Source organism: Pelecanus crispus, chromosome 3 (assembly GCF_030463565.1).
Source record: "Pelecanus crispus isolate bPelCri1 chromosome 3, bPelCri1.pri, whole genome shotgun sequence".
NCBI classification, from domain to species: domain Eukaryota; kingdom Metazoa; phylum Chordata; class Aves; order Pelecaniformes; family Pelecanidae; genus Pelecanus; species Pelecanus crispus.
The window spans coordinates 18,957,784-18,976,817 of NC_134645.1; the positions used below are offsets into that span (position 1 = coordinate 18,957,784).

The 19,034-nt window shown below is 40.1% G+C and overlaps 1 protein-coding gene across 1 annotated transcript in view; it reads right to left on the minus strand.

Annotated features, from left to right (window-relative positions):
• The window catches only part of PCNX2 (pecanex 2), a 164,026-nt gene that overhangs the window by 39,668 nt on the left and 105,324 nt on the right, over positions 1-19,034 (minus strand). The window contains exons 23-24 of the mRNA XM_075707554.1: positions 16,068-16,195; positions 441-499 (exon numbers count right to left, since the gene is read on the minus strand). Of these exons, the coding sequence (XP_075563669.1) occupies positions 441-499; positions 16,068-16,195 (187 nt within the window). The remainder of the gene's footprint in view (positions 1-440; positions 500-16,067; positions 16,196-19,034) is intronic.

Below are 19,034 nucleotides of genomic sequence, written 5' to 3' on the forward strand. Positions count from 1 at the left end.
GCAAATTTCCCAATTTCCCTTTCCCCCCCTCTCTGAAAAGGTTTCTCTCCAGGGAAGAGGAGATACCTGTCAGCCCAAACTGCTCAGCTGTAGGGGCACTGTTAACCTGCTGCATTTTTCCAAAACCTTTCCCTGCCCACAGCTGACCTTCGAATCTAGCTAGGGTGTCTGCTGCGTATGCCACACAAACAGCAATGTTATGATTAACCAAGCAATTTGCAGCCCAGCAGCAATCTGATCAGCTACACATAACTGAAGAGCAAATTTACTTAACAAGTCGCATGACTTAAACCGGTGCTCTGCTACATTTAAAATGCTCTAGTTTGTTCACACAACATTTAAACCCTTTGCATCTCTTCAGCTTCCCAGGCAAAGCCTTGATGGTGTAAATACATCACATTTTGCAAATCAACCAAAACACCCAAACTCTGAGGCCATACCTGCATCCTTTTCGATCTGAATTGCCAGTCTGGTGTTGGAATGGTCCGACCTTTTCGTGCTGGAAATAAAGACATGTTGTACAGCCAATTCCTTTTTTTTGTTTGAATAAGATTCTCACCAAACCACATTTTTATTTTCTTTTTAAGGTATCTTCTCATTCTGTGTTTATATCATTACGCAGTTCACACTCTAATCCATTCATCCGTTTACTCCCAGTAGGCATATATAGCTATTTCAGTTCAGTATTGCTATTGATAGAGTAGCTTATCAGTACACAAAACAAAAGTGTCTGTGCTGCCTCCTCCTTTTCCTCAAACTCTTTCTTCCCCACTTTCTTTCTTGTGGGGCAGAGTCCATTCACAATTTGGCATCTGTGATAATACACAACACTATGTACTTAAATAATTGAACTGGCTCCAGAAGCAAGCACATCAGCCAGGTGCCACCAAAACAGTGAATAGAAAGAATACTAAATCAGTCTTTCTTCCCTTCTAAGCCTTAAGGGAAACAGCTGGACTCCAAGGGGTTTTCTTTGTGTGAAAATATTTCTGTGGGTGTATAACATCTATGGAAAAACAACAACAAAAAAACCACTTTACTTAGCTTCATACTTAGCCAGGCAACAATGAGATAGTCCCTGGTCATTCTTATTGCTTGAAAAAGAGTAAATTACAGGGTCTTAGTCCATACAGACAGTAACCCTGTCTCCCTTATGAAAGACACATTCCCTACTCAGTATTTTCACTGTAGCAATGGAATACAAATACCACAGGAAAAATGGTCACAAAACACAAAGCAACTAAAAGGTAGATTGGATTGAGCTTTTATTCCTACCTGTAACAAAAGACACTAACAAAGTCTCAAAATAAGGAACAAGTAAATCACTTTAGGCAAGCATGTGTCATAACAGAAGGGACTGGTGGTTGTGGTGACTAGGGATATTGAATACCAGAAGTCCAAAGCATCTCCCAAGCATCCATCTCCCAAAGCCTTCAGGGTACAAGTGAAAGCCTGGCTAACAGAAATGCTATAGTAAATGTAAATTTCCCTGAAATACTGCTCTGGCAGTGGTGCTTTAGGATTTCAGGACACTTCATTAAGAACTGTCCTGGTTTTGGCTGGGATAGAGTTAATTTTCTTCCTAGTAGCAGGCATAGTGCTGTGTTTTGGATTTAGTAGGAGAAGAATGTTGATAACACGCTGATGTTTTTAGTTGTTGCTAAGTACTGCTTATGCTAGTCAAGGACTTTTCAGCTTCCCATGCTCTGCCAGGTGCACAAGAAACTGGGAGGGGGCACAGCCAGAATAGTTGACCCAAACTGACCAAAGGGCTATTCCATACCATATGACGTCATGCTCAGTATAGAAACTGGGGGGGGAGGGGGGGTTGGCCAGGGAGCAGCGATCGCTGCTCGGGAACTGTCTGGGTATCGGTCGGCGGGTGGTGAGCAATTGCATTGTGCATCACTTGCTTTGTATATTATTATTACCATTATTATTATATTGTTATTATTACTACTACTATTTTACTTTATTTCAATTGTTAAACTGTTCTTATCTCAACGCAGGATTGTTTCTCACTCTTACTCCTCTGATTCTCTCCCCCATCCCGTTGGGGTAGGGGGAGTGAGCGAGCGGCTGCGCGGTGCTTGGTTGCTGGCTGGGGCTAAACCACAACAGTCCTTTTTGGCACCCGAACAGGGACTTGAACCCTGGACCCTCAGAAAGGGTTTTGCCCTCAGTCACTAGCCTTAGCAGAAGGTGTATCAATCAGATATGTAAATATTATCATTCCTTGGAAAATGGGGTTAAAGCAGAAAATGGGTAAAGACTTGCCCCAAAACAGCAGTCAGCATAAGGTTACATGGGACAGTGGTGAGGGTCTCATCTGTTCAACAGCCTGCCAACACAGGGGAGAAGTGCCAACGCACCACCTCTCCTGGCACGGGAACAGAGGCAGGTACCCAGGCATGGTCCTCATCGTGTCCTTTGTCAAACTGCGATGAGGGCAGCATGGGCAGGTGGGACTGGCTGTGGTCTGGCTCATTAGGGTGGAGCACAGAGCAGAGTGGAGATTCTGAATGGGCTGACGGTTGGCCAGTCAACTTAGCCCGAATTTAGCTACTGACTATGAGAACTTAGACATGCCCCAAGGAAGACTGCAGCAAAGAGGGCATAAGTTATATGGAAGGCTTTCAAACAGTTTAAATAACACTGGAAAAGGATGGTGTAAATTCAGGGTAATGTTGTCTTTGAAGCACGGCAGAGACTCTCTGGGAGTATGTATGTCCTCATTGCAGTATTGGCTCCCAGGATTTTGTGTGTCAATATACAAGTTATTTAAAAAGTTGGAAGTTTCTGAGCTGAAGCTATAAGCTCATGCTGAAGCCAACTGGGAGAAGGATGTCATTGATGTCCCCAATGCTAGAAAGCCTTTTCAGCCACCATCTACAGTCTCCCCCCAAAAAGCTGTGGAAAACCAACCAACAGAAAAATTGCACACAGGCTTCCATGTAGTAGACAGAAGAGGAACAGAATTGCTTTATGTCTACTTCCTACCAGCAACTGATTTTTGCTTTAAAAAGGCATGTTCTTTACTTTGCAAGAAATATAGTTGGAGTGAATATGAGTCTTAATTAGAATTATTTGTAATTAATATTAGTACATTATCTACATAGATTAACATTTTATTTGATGTATTATTTATGTTCCTGCCTCTGGTTGGCTCAGCTTCTTGTAACTGCAATTTTCATTTCCTATGCAACACAAAATGGCAGGGGTGGGGTGGGGGGAGGGCCTTCTAAGCAGTTCAGAATATAAATAATTATTTTGCTTCAAAAAGGTTGTCAGAATTCTTTTACCCTGATATACATCCACCTGCAGTTGCAACATATGCAAGAGTAAGCGTAAAGATAAGGTTATGGAATTCAATCACTTTTCTATTCTCAGCAGAGAAATGGTGCTGATTTCCAAATGCATGTTTTAAGATTATGAGACTCCTTATTAACTTTCAGTCCCTCTGAAATCAGTGTGGCAGTATGAGGTACAAGTCAATACTATTCTTTACCCCAATTTTTTACCAATGTATAAAGCATTTCTGTTCTTGAGGCATATTGAGACCCATACAAATCAAGCAACACTTTAGAAAATTCTAATCTATAATAAGTAGGAATCCTTTTGCCCAGTGTGCAGCTCTGGCTCGATTTCTCCCCCCTCAACCCCCCTTTTTTTGTAGAGAGAAAGATGCATGAAACAATCAGGGAAAATCAGGAGTGCTTCAGGACACTCCAAGATGGATAATGCAGCCTGATAGGAAGAAGGGAAGGAAACAGAACAGCTCTCACAAACAAAACACCACCAGGCTCTGTTAAGGCTTTATACTCCATTCCAAGCACAGTAACGATTGCTTATGAAGCTTAAACATGGGCCTCAGGACATAAGACAAGACAGGATTTACCTTTTCAGACACTAGCAAAAAACCTCAAATCTTTATGCAGAAATTTTGAAGCATAATTTTAATTTTTTTTTTTAAAACCAAGCATAATATAGACATTTTGCAAAGCAAACTTCTGTCATGAAATCCAGTTTAGTTGAATAAATTCAGTCAGGTAATCCATTTTGGACTTTAAAAATCTTCCACAATTATTAGTAACCAAAGCTACGTTTGCACCTTCTTGAAGTCAACAGGAATTTGCATAGTGTTGAACTCTAATACACTGCACCTAACAATCAAACCAGCGACGCCTGTAGTCCTGGGCTTTTCGCTGTCAACTAGGACCTCTCAAAGTGAACTTTTGGGACTAGCGGGTGATTTTGGCTTTCCTCCAGTGGCCTCTTGCTTTAAATTTGGTTGTTACCACTCGTCTAAGGTGATAATTAGCTCAGTAATTGGATTTCTTCCTGAATTACATTGTTCTATGCAAACCGAGTGCAGGTCCTTCTGTGCTTGCCCTAAAGAGCAAGTGATTGTGTTTGAACGTCTTCGGCTAAGTCTTCAGCATTTTTAAAGTAAACATCCTGCTTAGCTCCTGAAATATCTATCTCATGCTCTTTTAATCCAGCATTTACGTGGGCACTGAGATAATCCACCAGTTCGCATAGCACAGTTCATGCCATTATAACTATCGCTTCCCTTTGCAAAGGGATGAATTCACTTCCTATACTTCCCTTGTCCAAAAATACTGCCTAATTTTTCAACCTGGAAAGACTTTCTTCTCCCACTTTACTCTCCTGGTTTCCTTAGAATGATAGAAAAAAGACTGAGGGGGATTCAGGCAGCCTGGGGAACATAAAGAGGATAGTAAGAATCAGACAAGTTGAGGAGGGGAAAACAAACCAAAACAAAAAGATCACTACTGTCCTTATTTCCAGAAGATGAAAATAAAATTGCAGCTGTTCTATCTGCCTTGCTGTTGCTGGGTTTTGCCCCAAAACACAAAGTCAAGATTTCCAGGATTCCTGCTGTGAAGGAGGGGATCTCTACTTTGAAAGAGAACAGAACATAGAAAAGCAGCTCCCCTCTGGGGGACGCAAGAGATGCCTTTCTAGGGCAGATCCAAAGTTTTTCTTTGTCTGTGTCCAATGAATTTTAATCCATCTTTCCATGACATCTAACAGGCAACTCTAACAGAAACTTTACTATACTGCAGGCCTATGATTATTCATGGGAGTCTGGAAAAAAAAATCCTCAGCATTTCTGTGTGAATATCTTACGCTGCTGGCACTATAAACGGAAGGCTTAGCTTTAAAAACACAGTAGTAGTAGTGACAGTGAGGCAGGAGGGAGAATGAGGAGGTGGCAGAACAAGCAGGCATCCATGAATATTTGAAGGACACCAGAGGCAAAAATGATGGTACTAATTGGAAGTGTGAGGATGCCCAAGTAGTTTTAAATCAATTTCCATCTAAAATGCAGAATGATTTCAATGCGATTGTAACAGCAAAGGCTGACAGCCCCTTCGCGCATAACCATGCCCAGGTTTTCTGGGCAGCTGCATGGAAGACATGCCTTAGGTTTAACTCACATTAATAAAGAAAGATCTCTTAAAAATGAAGACAACTTCTCCTTCCTGATCACTCACTCTGATTTTTATTTTTCATGTTTTTTTCCTCCCCTCCTTCCCCGACTGCTCCAGTGTTTCATCTAACAATAATAAAAAGTGGCTTTGATTGCCCGCTAGGAAACTGGGGGAGGGCTAAGGTATAAAAAGTTACAGTTGTTAAAGACAGCGCTGTTGAAGGATCCTTTTAAAGCATAGGAAGACCTTATTATCAGTAATGTTTCCTGTTCTAAGGGTTTCTGTACTTTCTTAAAAAGGTTTTTATAATTCGTTCTGAGAGCTTCTCAGGTTTGGTTTTTAGGTTTTTTGTGGTTTGTTTGGTTTGGGGTTTTTGTTTGTTCGTTTAAGTCAGTGTTCAAATCAGAATGGTTCAAATGTTGCGGTCATTTGCTGAGATACTACTGAGCACGTTTATTTCGCATATTCTGAAGCCTTTCCTGAAGATGAGGTTTCTGTGCTCCTGCACCAATAGTGATACAAATGAGGTGTGAATTTGAGATCAAAAGCTGAGTGCCCAAACATGGATTAAACAGCCCACCTACGTGCTCTGACATTCAAAGGTTTAGCTGGGGAATTCACCTCTTATTTGTAAGCCAGGTCATTTAAGCATGTGTGTACTTTAAAATACTCACTAATGCTTTACTAAAGTGTCATCAATATCCCCGCTTTTGTCTTATTTGTCTAACTTGCTACTTAATTTCTTTCCCCTTGTCCAAGTATGCTTTTTCTTTTAAAAGGCATTTAGTCGCTATCTTCAGATATTTTATACTAAGCAACACAAGGAACTTTATAAGTGGAAGGATTATGCCAACTGCACAGAGGTGTTTGTGCTCACTCTTGTGTCAGTGAAAAAGGGCTGGGATGCTGACATTCCTGTAAGGATGGGGCTTAGCACAGGACCCAGCATCACAGCTATACCTCGCTGTTTGCAATTCATGGACGTACTTTCAGTTGAAAAGCAAATGTGTTAATTACGCACAAAAACATGCATCTGTAATACTGCAGGTGAGTTGTTATTTTTCTGGTTTTCCCATCGTGAGCCCACAAAAACATTATAGGATGGATACTATGCTGTGCCCAGCTCTGTGTAAAGAGCTCTGCAGGACTAGGAATAATGGATTTAAACTAAAGAAGAATAGATTTAGACTAGATAGAAAAAAGGAATTTTTTACAATGAGGGTGGTGAAGCACTGGAACAGGTTGCCCAGAGAGGTGGTAGAGGCCCCATCCCTGGCAACATTCAAGGTCAGGTTGGATGGGGCTCTAAGCAACCTGATGTGGTTAAAGCTGTCCCTGCTCACTGCAGGGGGGTTGGGCTAGATGACCTCTAAAGGTCCCTTCCAACCCAAAGCATTCTGTGATTCTATGACTAATTCACTGGGGCTCTGCACTGACTGATGGACCCATGAGTGAAGTGGCAAAAGCCTGAGAAACTGTAAGGACCTGGAGAGTAGGAAGGAGTTGGTGAGAAATGTCCTGGTGAAGTTTTCACCAGAAAAGAGAGTGAGATCAGACAGCAAAAAAAATTACCAAAATGTTGGGAGCTGCTTCAGCAAACAAGGCCAAGATGTTTACTTCCTTTACTCCACGGAGAGATGCACATTGTTTAAACATCATAGAAGGAGGAAAGGGCAGCAAGGCATTTCAGAACTCATTGTTAATACTCTTTATTACTGATAACAAAGTGCTCTTATGCTTTTTCAGTGTGCAATATTAAAATAACATATACTTAAGATATTTTAATTGTCACTTTTAGACTCAAGGCGACTGCTCAAAAAAAAACAAATTAGGAGGTAGAGATGGCAAGAAAGTATGAGGAAATACAAGAATAAGACAAAGACTGGTGAATTATGTCTTACAAAGAAAGCCTACATCAGAAATACTAGTTTAGTTCACTATTGGTTTTTCCATATAGATATTTCTCACCAAAAGATGGAGGCAAAACAGAAGCTAACCAAGCCATTCTAGTGCTGTAAACCTGTGAGTGCAGCATTAGTGATACTACACTGAAGAACAAGAAAAATCTGCCTGCCTCTGTGCAGTTGTACAAAATCCAATCTAAATCAGGGATAACTTTTAATACCTCTGTTTTTTTCACTGCCAGGACTGTGGAGAGTGTTAATCATTTTACAGCAGTCATTATGGTAGTCTCTACAGTACTCTTCAGACTGAAAAATCTCCAACACATGGTTGAACTAGATGGTATTTTGAGAGCAAACACTGCTAGTCAAAGGATTAAAGCAAAAAATCCCGCTAGCATTCCTCCAGTATTTACCTAGTCCCAACTAGCACAAAGCTTCAGAGACAATTCTCAGTGGCAACGATGACATAATTCTGCATTTTGCATTATCTCAGAAAGAAGCGAGAGACATTTTACATTTTGCTCTTATAAGCCCTCAGGAAATATGCATCCAGTACATACCCTTGTACATCAGGAGACAACCAGGACTTGAGCAAGCTGTAGCATGAATTATTCCCTGCTGCTATCTGTACACAACTTACGTATCACCTCAGTTAGAATGGTTACACTTGCTGAACATCTCCTCTGTGATCGCAGCTTTTCCCCTGTCTTCACATCTTGATGAAAGTTGCTTGGGTAAGCACCTTCTTGGATGGAAGGTTTGAGTTTAGTGCTCTAAACCTCAGCTTGCACTTAAATGTTTGATTCAGTTAAATCTAAAACAGGTGGTGATCTACATTATCCAAGTGAATGGAATGAATGCTTGCTGAGAACACTTACTCTTATGGAAATTCAGTAAATCCATTTCAATAGGTTTGCAATACTCAACAGAAATTTCATGAGTTTAATTGATCTCATTAGATTTACATAATTGGGAAGCTAAGCATTAGACAAACAGCTTATAAAATTTTAGTGCCACTGTATATCCACAAAACCTTTAAAATATTACATGCTTCCTATTTCTGATTTATGAGTCCATTCTCATTTTTCTCTTATGTCCTGTTGCTGCCTTCCTTTCCAAGTATCTTTAGAAGTCCTCTTCTACCACACTCATGATTTCTTTTCCTCTATAGGTCTGAGTTCCTGCTTATCAATGTTTGTTGCATTATCCTCTCAAATTTTTCACTGCATCCCTTTCCCTTTATCCTGCTTGTGGTTTTGATCTCTGCTTGTGTTCCTGCCTGGCCTCAGCACACATTCCCTCCCTGATGCCTCCCTTCTGCCTTTATTCTGTCCTCTTAGAATGATTCAGTGAATTCAAGTTGTGAATGCATCTTTAACTCGGCAGGGAGCTACAGAGCACTGAATCAGAATGCACTCCCAATTAATTATCACACATATGGCTCCTATTCAATTAGCCTCAATTTGTTTTATTGACTGCTACAGGCAAAATTTGAGAAGAGGAGATGTTACCAGTTAAAGAGATGCTGCCAAACAGTTAAAATACAAGTCTGAATCTTGTATAGCCTCCCTTGAGTGTGAAACTCTTGGCAACTCAGAAAACACTTATTTTAATACCAGATCTAGTCGATTAAAGGTGCCTGTTTTCCCTCACCCATCCTTACCCAGAAAGCCCACACATTTTCCCAGTTCAGTCTGACTCCACACATGGAGTCAAGCGATGAGGTGAGGGCTGGGTTGGAGTGGAGATTTGCATACCTCCATGCTACAGCAAGTGGCCAAAGGGGCACACATGCACACAGGGTCACTTACTCCAGGGGAGATCACAGTTGAAGATGCTGAGAGGAACTTAATTTCTAGTAGGGCATCTTTTAGCCTGGGGCTTTACCTGAAGCAACACCTCCTGCACCTGAATGCTGTGGCTTTGTCACTCCTCAAAGCCCTACACACCTGAAAGAGATTAAAGACTCCCAAACCAGGCAAGTGTTGCAGGTACAAGCCCATGGGCAGTACTGGTGGTGTGCAATATGAAGATACATAGCAGACAGGCACTACAGCAGGGAGGAGGCAGGGAATGGTCTTGAGAAGACAGTCAGATGAGTAAGTCTAACGAATAATGTGTAACTTCAGAGGGCTCATGAAGAACTAAGGCTGAAGTACAGACAAAGTTGTTCCTTGTTCTTCAAACATTTTGGTTTTCTCTATTCTCTCCCCCAGTGCCAGAACCATGGCCACACATGCACCTGGAGAACAGGGTGCAGCTTCTCAAAGACCAGTTTATACTCATTGTTTCAAGAGAGGAGCATTTCCCCCCCCCCCCCCCCCCAAAAAGTATCTTTATAGGGAAATCTGCCAGTTATAAGAGAAGAGTAATGAAAGAAAAATAGCAGCAACTTGCTAACATTTCAGTTTTTGCATCACTGCCAGCCAGGGAGTGCCACTACAGTCAGTAGGAATGCTGTACCCAAAAGGGCACCCAAGCCAGGCCTAAGCATTCCCCAGTACCAGTCTAGGCTGGATGCTCAAGAATCTAAATCCCCTTGAAGTCTCCAGAAAGACTCTCACCAAAATTCCACATGCTTTGTGAACAGGACCAGGCAGCCCCTCTGATTTGAAGACAATGCACCAAAAATTCAGACTAAAAACCACTGATTCATTGGTCCTACTTGTTTTGACTTGTAAGTCCCAGGCACTAATAAGTACCCATTTTGGTTTTATCTACACACTGATACTTATTTATCCTATTTTGCTGAGTTCTAAATTAACCTAACAATCAGTAAAAGCCTGGAGGAGCCCTGAGGCCAACTCAGTGAAGACTTCTCTTAAGAGAGCCATGGTCATCAAAGCGGGTAGCATTTATAAAACTGAGTAATAGCTGACAACAAAGGAACTGGAACCTCAGTACACTTTAAAGTTGTGCAATTGGAATATACTACTTCTTTCTGGTCAGTTCATAAAAAACTGTATAGAGTATAGAATATATATTCTATACTGTATAAAGAGAAGCAGAGAGAAACACAAAATTTAGCAGAGAAAGAGAAACAGTTCAGAAGAAACTAAAATGATTGTAATGAACAGTAAAACTCATGGCTGCAATGTGGCTTTCATGCCAGGTGGCTGGAAGTATTCAGAAAAGTTTGAACCCTAAGTAAGGGGAATGTGCAGCGACAGTCATCAGAACATTTCTGAAGTGATATTTGAGGAAATAAGGCAAACACTAACTCCTGTTGATTAGGGGAAAAAAGGTTCTCCTATGCTTAGGTTATGCTATAGTTGTTGACTTCAGAGGTTAATGTACCTTTGTTTAAAGTATTCATTATAAATCAATGTCCAAGGCATTACTCAACTACAAACAGCTGCTGGAGTTGTTCCTCTGTAAACATCACCACTACAGAGGTCTAAGAACATGTGAAAAAATCAAACAACATAGCAAGAAATGACTAAAAAAAGAAATCTAGCCCTAAAAAAAGATAACTTGAAAGGTCTGAACATGCAGCTCCCAAACAAGACCCATAGACAGTTATGGTTGAATGACATTTTGTGTTCAGAACAGGGGTTTTAGCAGCTGTAACAGATGAGCAGGCTCACAGGGAAACCAGATGCTCTAGGGTGTGTTAAAAATAAGGATTTAGAAGTGGAAGGCCTGTTATTTTAGGGGAAAAAGGGAGGGAGCAGACTGCTACATTTCACAACTCCTTTTCCCACACACGTGCATAATGTGGGGTCAACCTGAATTATATCTACACTGGGAAAACTCTTCCCATTCCACCTGCTGGCTATCCACGATGGGCAGGGTAAGTGAGCCAGTAAGAAAAAAGAAAATGCCAGCTGCACTAGATCTGAGGCAAGGCAGGTTTTCCTCAACCCTCCATTCCCAGCTGTATTAACCTTACAGGTGGCTATTTTCCAGACCACAATGACCGGAACAATAACACAATGATACACTTTTTAAAAAGATGGAGAAAAGAAAGGCTTGCTCATGTATTCTCAAACACAGAGTTGTGTCCTGTAATGCCATTCTGAGATAACTGGCAATTTAATCACAGCCTCTTTAGAGACACCTAACAAATTCAGTTACACCACATAGTAATTCACTCAAGACTCTTCAAAGCAAATGCAAGCTGTGCCTTACCCAAAAATAGGCACTGAGCCAGATGACCAACAAAGAAAGAAGGAGCAGGAGAGAGATGAGCGGCTTGTAGGCAGCAAAATCTCTGGATTCCTGGTGGCAGTTTGCTGTTTGCAGGGACAAGTCACAGCTGCAGCCGAGAAGGCTGCTCGACATGATCCAGCTGTTAGACCCACTGGGGAATGAAAGTAAACTTCCTACTCTGTTCTGTCCATTGCCTTATCCAAGATACAAAGCAAGATAAGAGGAAGGGAGGAGGGGGACAGAGTCAGGCTGCAGCATGACAAAGTCTTTAAGAAAAAAAGCAAAGCAGAGGAATGGAACAACATGAACAAACACTTTATGCTTTAAAGTGCCTATACATTAAACAAGATTTACTGCTATTTCCTTTTCTCTCTCTGACATCTACAGCGTAATCATTCCAACAGCTGTGAAAATAAAGACTAAAACAGGACACTTCAAACTGGGAAGCAGGACCCAGGCTAAGGGCAGGAGAAAGTCAAACTTTTATTTAAAAAAAAAAAAAAAAAAAGAGAGAGAGAGAAAATTTCTCATAGTTGGACTCCCACAAGGCAACCAGCTCATGAGCAGCAGGCCAGCTTTCTGATTTTACACCCCTCTCTTTTCAACAACAATGGCAGCAAAAGCTGTAAAAAGTGGTTGCAAGAGAAGTTGTTTGTTCTTACCTTCCTTATTGCCTTATTTCTTCTTCCTCTTGAAGTCACCCTTCCCTTTCCCCCCTGAAAGATCCCTGACCCCAGTGATCTATTGGTGTACTAGACTCTGAACGCAGTGAGTACCAAAGTGCACACTATAAACAAATGGTATCTACTGATTGCAGGGAAGAACACCCATGTCTGCGCACACGCTGCAAGACTACAAACAGGCACAGTATGGTTCCAGAATTTTGAAGAGCTTGCTAGGAATTTCACAGTTTGCTTACTGCCAAAATTAATCTTTTTTTTTTTTTTTTTTTTATACCCACTTGAGTTCCCTCATCTCCTTGAAAGAACAAACAAGCCATCATCTTAATTCTTTAAGACTTTCAGCTCCAGCTCACATCATCTAGAGTGGCAGATGCCCAGTCAGAAACCTGAGGAATCAAACTCCTCTTTAGCCAGCAGAAAAAGTGGGACTAAAAGAAACACTGGAAATGCAAGATGTGCATGTGTGCACCCAGAAAAACAGATAGAGACAACTAATCCAGCACTTTAAGGAACAGATGAAGCAGTTGCTCACCACTTGGGCTACTGGCCTAATAGCCAAGCTCTATTAATAAACATGGTACTCTCTGCTTGCTGATGTCCAAAGCTTCAACTTTGGATTCACTCTACAGAAAATGCACCAAGTGGTTTTTGCCTCATCTAATTTCACACTGTTGGCCCAAATGAGATGCAAAAATAAGTTTTCCTTAAGTGAAACAAAGAAAAAAATGAAGTTTGCTTGACAGCAGTGAAGTGTGCATATACTGATGAACAGAAATGACACTCTTAAGAAAGCAACCTAATTTATGACTTGGAAGAAAAACAAAACCATGGTATTTTGATATCTAGACTGCTTGTCAAAATTGTTTTCAGTTAGTCCAATTAAGAGGTTAAAGTATAAAAAAATATAACCATGGAATTGACTACCTCTGTAACTTCATATAAATGTAAATGAGTTTTTGCGTAGCTAATATAAATGTGGTAATTTAATGCAGTCATCAATACAGCAAGGAAGTGTTTGAAAATGACTATGCAAAGCAGCCAAAAGAAACAAAAAAAAAGCTATATAAGACACATTGAAGGTAGCTTTCCCCTGGGCAAAAGTTCCTGTCAACGGGCAATGAGTATGGAAATAGCAAAAAAATCTGCCAGAGCTTCTGCTTCCTATGAGCATCTCAGACTGCACTGTAGTGAACCTGTGACTTTCCATGAATACCCTGAGCTGAAATTCACAGAAGTAACTGTCAATGTACTCCAAAAAAGAAATCTATACACTAACTTCCCCATCTGTTTGTTCTGTTTTGTCTTCCAGCACCTGAAAACTCAGTGCACATCTGGCCATAGGGCACCGCAGCCCAAACGCAGGTCAGTGCAGGAGCCAGAACAACTTTCCACTGCAGCTCAAGCTCCCAATCCTATTTAACTCCACAGCTCTGAAAGAAAGCAATCATGCCATACCTTTGAATTTTTAGATGTTGAAGAGTCAAGGTTTAAAGCGGTAAGGCAAGGCCTGTCTCATTTTGTTCAATATTTTAAGTATTTTGTAGAAAATTTCCCTATTCTTAATACAAAATTACTCCCTTCCCTTTCCTTTTTCTGTCTTTTCACTGTGTCCCTTTAATGACTCAGGAGTTTTCCAGTCGAATGCTCACTCGCTCTGCTCAGGTCTTCATTTGAGCAATGAAATACTGAAATGGAAGCGAGGCAAAGGAGAATCAGAAGTGCTAGAGACCAAATGAATACGCATTTAGGAGGAGTCATTACATGTGCATATTGTGGGATGCCACAGGTTCAGGCAAACATTTATTTCATATTGATGACTATCTGAATCTTCTACAAGGCTGTTTTCTACTTCTGAAAGGTTTTTGAGGGGCATGGTTGTGGTTTTTATGTTTTAAAAGCGAAGATCATAAAAGATACACTAGAATTTCTAACAAAGCGTGAATTTTTCACAAAGAGCCTAACTTCATTCATGTTGAAGACAAAGTTGCAGTTGCTGCTTATTTTGAAAGAACAAGTAGTGGTGGTTTAAAGTATTAAAAGGGTTAGGTTTTTGCACTTGGGGTTTTACAGTTTATGGGTAATTAATTTTTATTAATAATTAAATAACAATAAATATTAATTATTTTTAATTAATAATTAAATTTTTACTTCCCTTAGTGGGAGTCACAGATGGTCAGTACTGATGAAAACAAGACCCCCTTATTTAAGTGTCGCCCACCAAGTGCCATCTTTTGACATTTCCTTTGAGTATCTTCTGTTCATCTCATCCCAAAAGCCTTTGACAAACCAAAAGCAAATGCAAATGGTCCCTCTACCTCCATCTGCAACAACCTACAGATACTACACTAACCTAACTACACGGAAGCAATGTGCCTACAACTGAGTTTGATACTCTAACCCGTACTTAGAAAAGAAGCCACAGGCCTTCAAAATGCTCTGGTTGAAGTAAAACCCTGCAGATACTAAATTCTCCACTCCCTACCTAATGTGGTTCAAAGTTTCTGTCCAAAAATGTAACACGCTCTATGGGATTAATGGCAGCTTCCTGCCTTTCCACCACTCCCCTCAACTTCACTTTTACAAAATAATGAAGCTGTTGACCCAAAAAAAGGTGAGAGTTTTTTTAAGTTCTGGCCCCACTGTACAAAACTCAGCTACCCCCCAAAAAGGTTTCCACAAATCTCAGAAGCAATTACAAAGCCTCTTTATGTGACTTGGCTTTGTTTGTGTAATTTCTTTATAGATACATACATATTCACTCACTGACGCAAGTCAAATTGAAACAAAAATAAAACTCTTCAAAGTAATCAGATCCTTTCTTCTACAAGATGGAAAAATCAATCACTGTAACTTCTGGTTTTGAATTCTTTTGAGATGCTCAGATACATCAGCGGTCCCAATACAAGACGTGTGCTAAGCGTATAGCACTTCTCACTGATCCAGCCAAGTCCTGATGTGGCCAATGCAATTTTCACTTTATACCTCAAACCACCGTTCTGCAGCTGCAATAAGTTACTCCGAGCCAGGTTACATGTTAGTAGGTGGCGAAGAGCTCATGCACTGCCCAGAGCGCAGGACTCAAAGGACCCCCCTTAGTCACTGTATCCAGCCCCTAAAGTTGCAGGCCGCTCATTCATCCCTTGCAAAAACTGCCTCCATCTGGAAAGGGAAGTGTTTCCCTGTCTCCAGTACTCTTGTTGGGAGCCCATTAGATCCCAGTTCCCAAGAGCTTTTAAATGCTACTGGGTGGAAGGAGCAGAAGCTCTTTATTAAATCTTTTCAATATTCTACGTTTATGTCCTTGTCGAACTGAATGAATAGCAGCTAAAATCTGACAAAAGCAACGAATTCTTCACTCAAACTCCAAGATCAGATGTAGCAAGTAATGACAATACACTCTCATCATCACTTCACTATGAGAGTTACCTGCCACATCCCAAACGGTAACATTTAATCAGGCTAGTATAAAATCTATTAATCCAGCCTGACTTCTAGTGCCAAAGGCTTCACAGATTTAGTTGCTAACACTAGCTAGCGAGACAAAAAAGGCTGACAACTGGAGTTTTAGGAGTCAGGAGTTTTACTGATTTTTTTTTTTTTTTCTTCACGACTTTGTTACTGTATGTCTGTACAACAAATGCAACATGACACCTCATGTAACCTAGGGATAATTGTTTAAAAACATTTTCAGAAATAACCAAATAACCATGAAATAGTAAAACACCAGAATCAACATTCAAAGATTAACCTCTCATGCTCTACAACAATTTAAGGATTATCTTCAGAAAGAAAAATACCTCCAGAAATGAAACTAAAGAGAGCAAAACCTTTACAAATAAAAAGTGTAGAAAAATTCTGAATAGTCTTACTTGTAGTTTTTCTCCCAGAACTTGATCGGTCTTGCGTATGATGCGATAAAGATGACACTACCAAGAAATGGACTCAGTGGTGTAGAAAAGACTGAAGTGGCCAGAGTTTGAAAAAAAAGCATAGCAGAGTCTGAAAACTGCAAGTTAAGGTAACACAAACGATTCTTCATACTTTTAAACCACTGTTGAGGCAGTTCTTTGAACAATTTATTTTTGGTTTTTTGTTATTTATTTTACCAAACAGGTGGTAAAGAAAGGAAAGGAAGGCAGGCAGTGCCAAATTGCCAATTACCAGCATGTTATCAGTGGCTCTTCAATGCTACACAGTGGTAATGGAGGCTAGATGTCTGAACAGAGTACATTATTAGCAGGGTGACCCTGTCTAATCTCTGCCCGAGGACCGATCCTGAGCACAGGCAGAGCAGTAAGTGCCCTTTTCCAGCTACCTTAGCGTACCTTCTATAACACAAATTGTCTTTCCAGAGTCTGACACACACAAAATTCCCCAAAACCTCATTTTCTTGGAAATTCTCAGCTCTCTGCACTGGAGTCTTGCTCCCAATGTGTCCAGTATTTCGTTCAGTGAGTTTCTGCTTATTTTGGAATGACCTAGTATGTGGAGAAACAACTATGCCTCTATTAATCCAACTTGCTGGCTTAAAATCATGCTTTCATGTTATTTTTACTCACAATTTAATATTCCATACTGACTGAAAGGTAAAAAGTGTTCAGCGTTTCATACTTTTTGAAATATATACGTAATTAATCATAATGAATAATCATAATCATCATAATGAATGCCTGAATCCATAGCTTACTTTAAATGTAAATTCATATTCCAGATTGCTGGAAAGCATATGAGGAGATGGACAAGGATACTGAAAAAACACGCGAACTGAAAAGAACATGATTAAAAAACCCTAACAAATTAAATCTTAGGCTTTAATTCTTCATTAATTCATACCACGTCCATGAAATCTCAGGAAAAAAGTTTCCAAGTTGGCATGAGAGAATAGTTGTCGCTCCCTCCATCAGTCTTGGGAGGAAGGTGCCAGATAAAGACATCACGGACTAAGGAGTGACTATCGAAGTAGAACACTCAAGTGCATCTCAAACTAAAATTCAGGTCAAATCACCCAATAACCACAGTCTTTTCACTAACCTTCTTATAATAATACCCTGTATGTGTGTCCCACAGACTTTGAGACTTCACAAAAAAAACATTTTAACACATGTAGCATCATTTGTGGTACAGTATTTCCATAAAAAGGCTAGCTAGCCATGCTTTCAAAGCAATCTGCAAAATCTAAAAACAAGTATTTGCCAAAAGGTATCTCTCAAATCCCTGCAACTTATTAAAAAAGAGTGGTCTGGAACAGTGTCTTTGTGCATTAGTGAGCTTGCAAAGTGAACTGCCCTCAAGAGTCTAAAGTTCAAAAAGCAACAGAGAGGACAGAGCAGGAAGCAAGTGCATCAAAAAAGTTAAACTGTCACATTACACTGTAGTCATAACCAGCACTGGCTGTGAAAGATGAACAAGTATTTACAAGTGTCAGATAAGGGAAGGAAGCATGGGAGATGAAGAGACAAAATGAGAACAAGGAGGGCAGATAAGGACAGCAAATTAAGTTTTCTGAAGAGAGTTCTAATGTCATGATTGATTTAAAAATTGCCACTATCATGAGTTAAGACATTTAGCCCTCTACCGTGAACTTTGTGTTGAAGACATAATCAGTAGCAACAGTTTTATTTTTGCTAAAAGACATAATGCTCTACTATATGTACGCTGGAAGACGTTTCCCATTTGACTTGTGAAGAGTGATTTTAATAAAGTGTTTCATATATGTAAATGTGTCATGAGAGCAAGCAACAGCACCCAACTCCCTTACATACACAGTTGCTATGTACAGTGGGCAATTATCTGTTATCAGGGTTTTTTTTTATTTGATGTTACCCGATTTCCTTTGATTAGGTAATTTTTTTTAAAACCAATGCTTTAATTATGTTTAAGTAGAAAATAAGCACTTCCATCCCTGGAAGTCTTCAAAAAACGGGTAGACGTGGCACTCTGGGACATGGCTTAGTCTAGTCTACCCTTGATTGGTTTAGTGTGGACTTGGTAATGTAGGTTAATGGTTGGACTGGATGATCTTAAAGGTCTTTTCCAACCTAAACAATTCTATGATTCTATTCTATGATTCTATAAAAAAGAACAGCCAAAAACTTAAAGGCATGCTTTATTACTCTATGTTCCAAGCCAGTTTTCCTGTGTACCATCTTTGTTAGGTTACACAGCATAGAAGCAGAACTTGTTTCCTTGTGAATAGTAGGTTTTCTTTTAATATGGCCAAAATCAAATTTTGAGAAGAAGAAATAACTAAAAACCCTTCATCATGAAATAAAACATTCTATTTTGAGGATTAATTCTTGTCATTCAAAAATCTGTTTAAATTCCAATCAGTTTCAAAACAAGTAACTGAAAGACTGACATTTTCAAAGTCTTCCATCCCTTTCTTTTAACACAAAACTATGCAGTAAGGCCAGTGCAAATCCTGTTTCCCAAAACCCACATTTCTAATTGCAATTTCTATGGGCCAAAAACTATTTCATCACTTCCAAGCACACGATCACTTAGAAGATGGGAGAACAGAGCATCACAGGGCTTCCTTTTCTGATGTTAGAGCTGTAATCCTGAAAAAGCCAAAGCAGAAACTCTCATAAATAGGATAATCTGAACTACAAATCCTTTCTTTCCAATTCTCACTGTTGATTTATTACGTAAGATCCTCCTTGACTACAAACTGCACTGACTTTCTCAGTACACTGATAAATGGAAACACATAACCTTTTGCTACTCATTTAAGCACTGGGAAGTGGAGTTGCAGATCTCTCCTCAAGCCAGAAGCCCATTCCCATTCCTCGTCTTTTGGGATGAGGAGGGACTTTGAGGGGTCATCTAGTCCATCT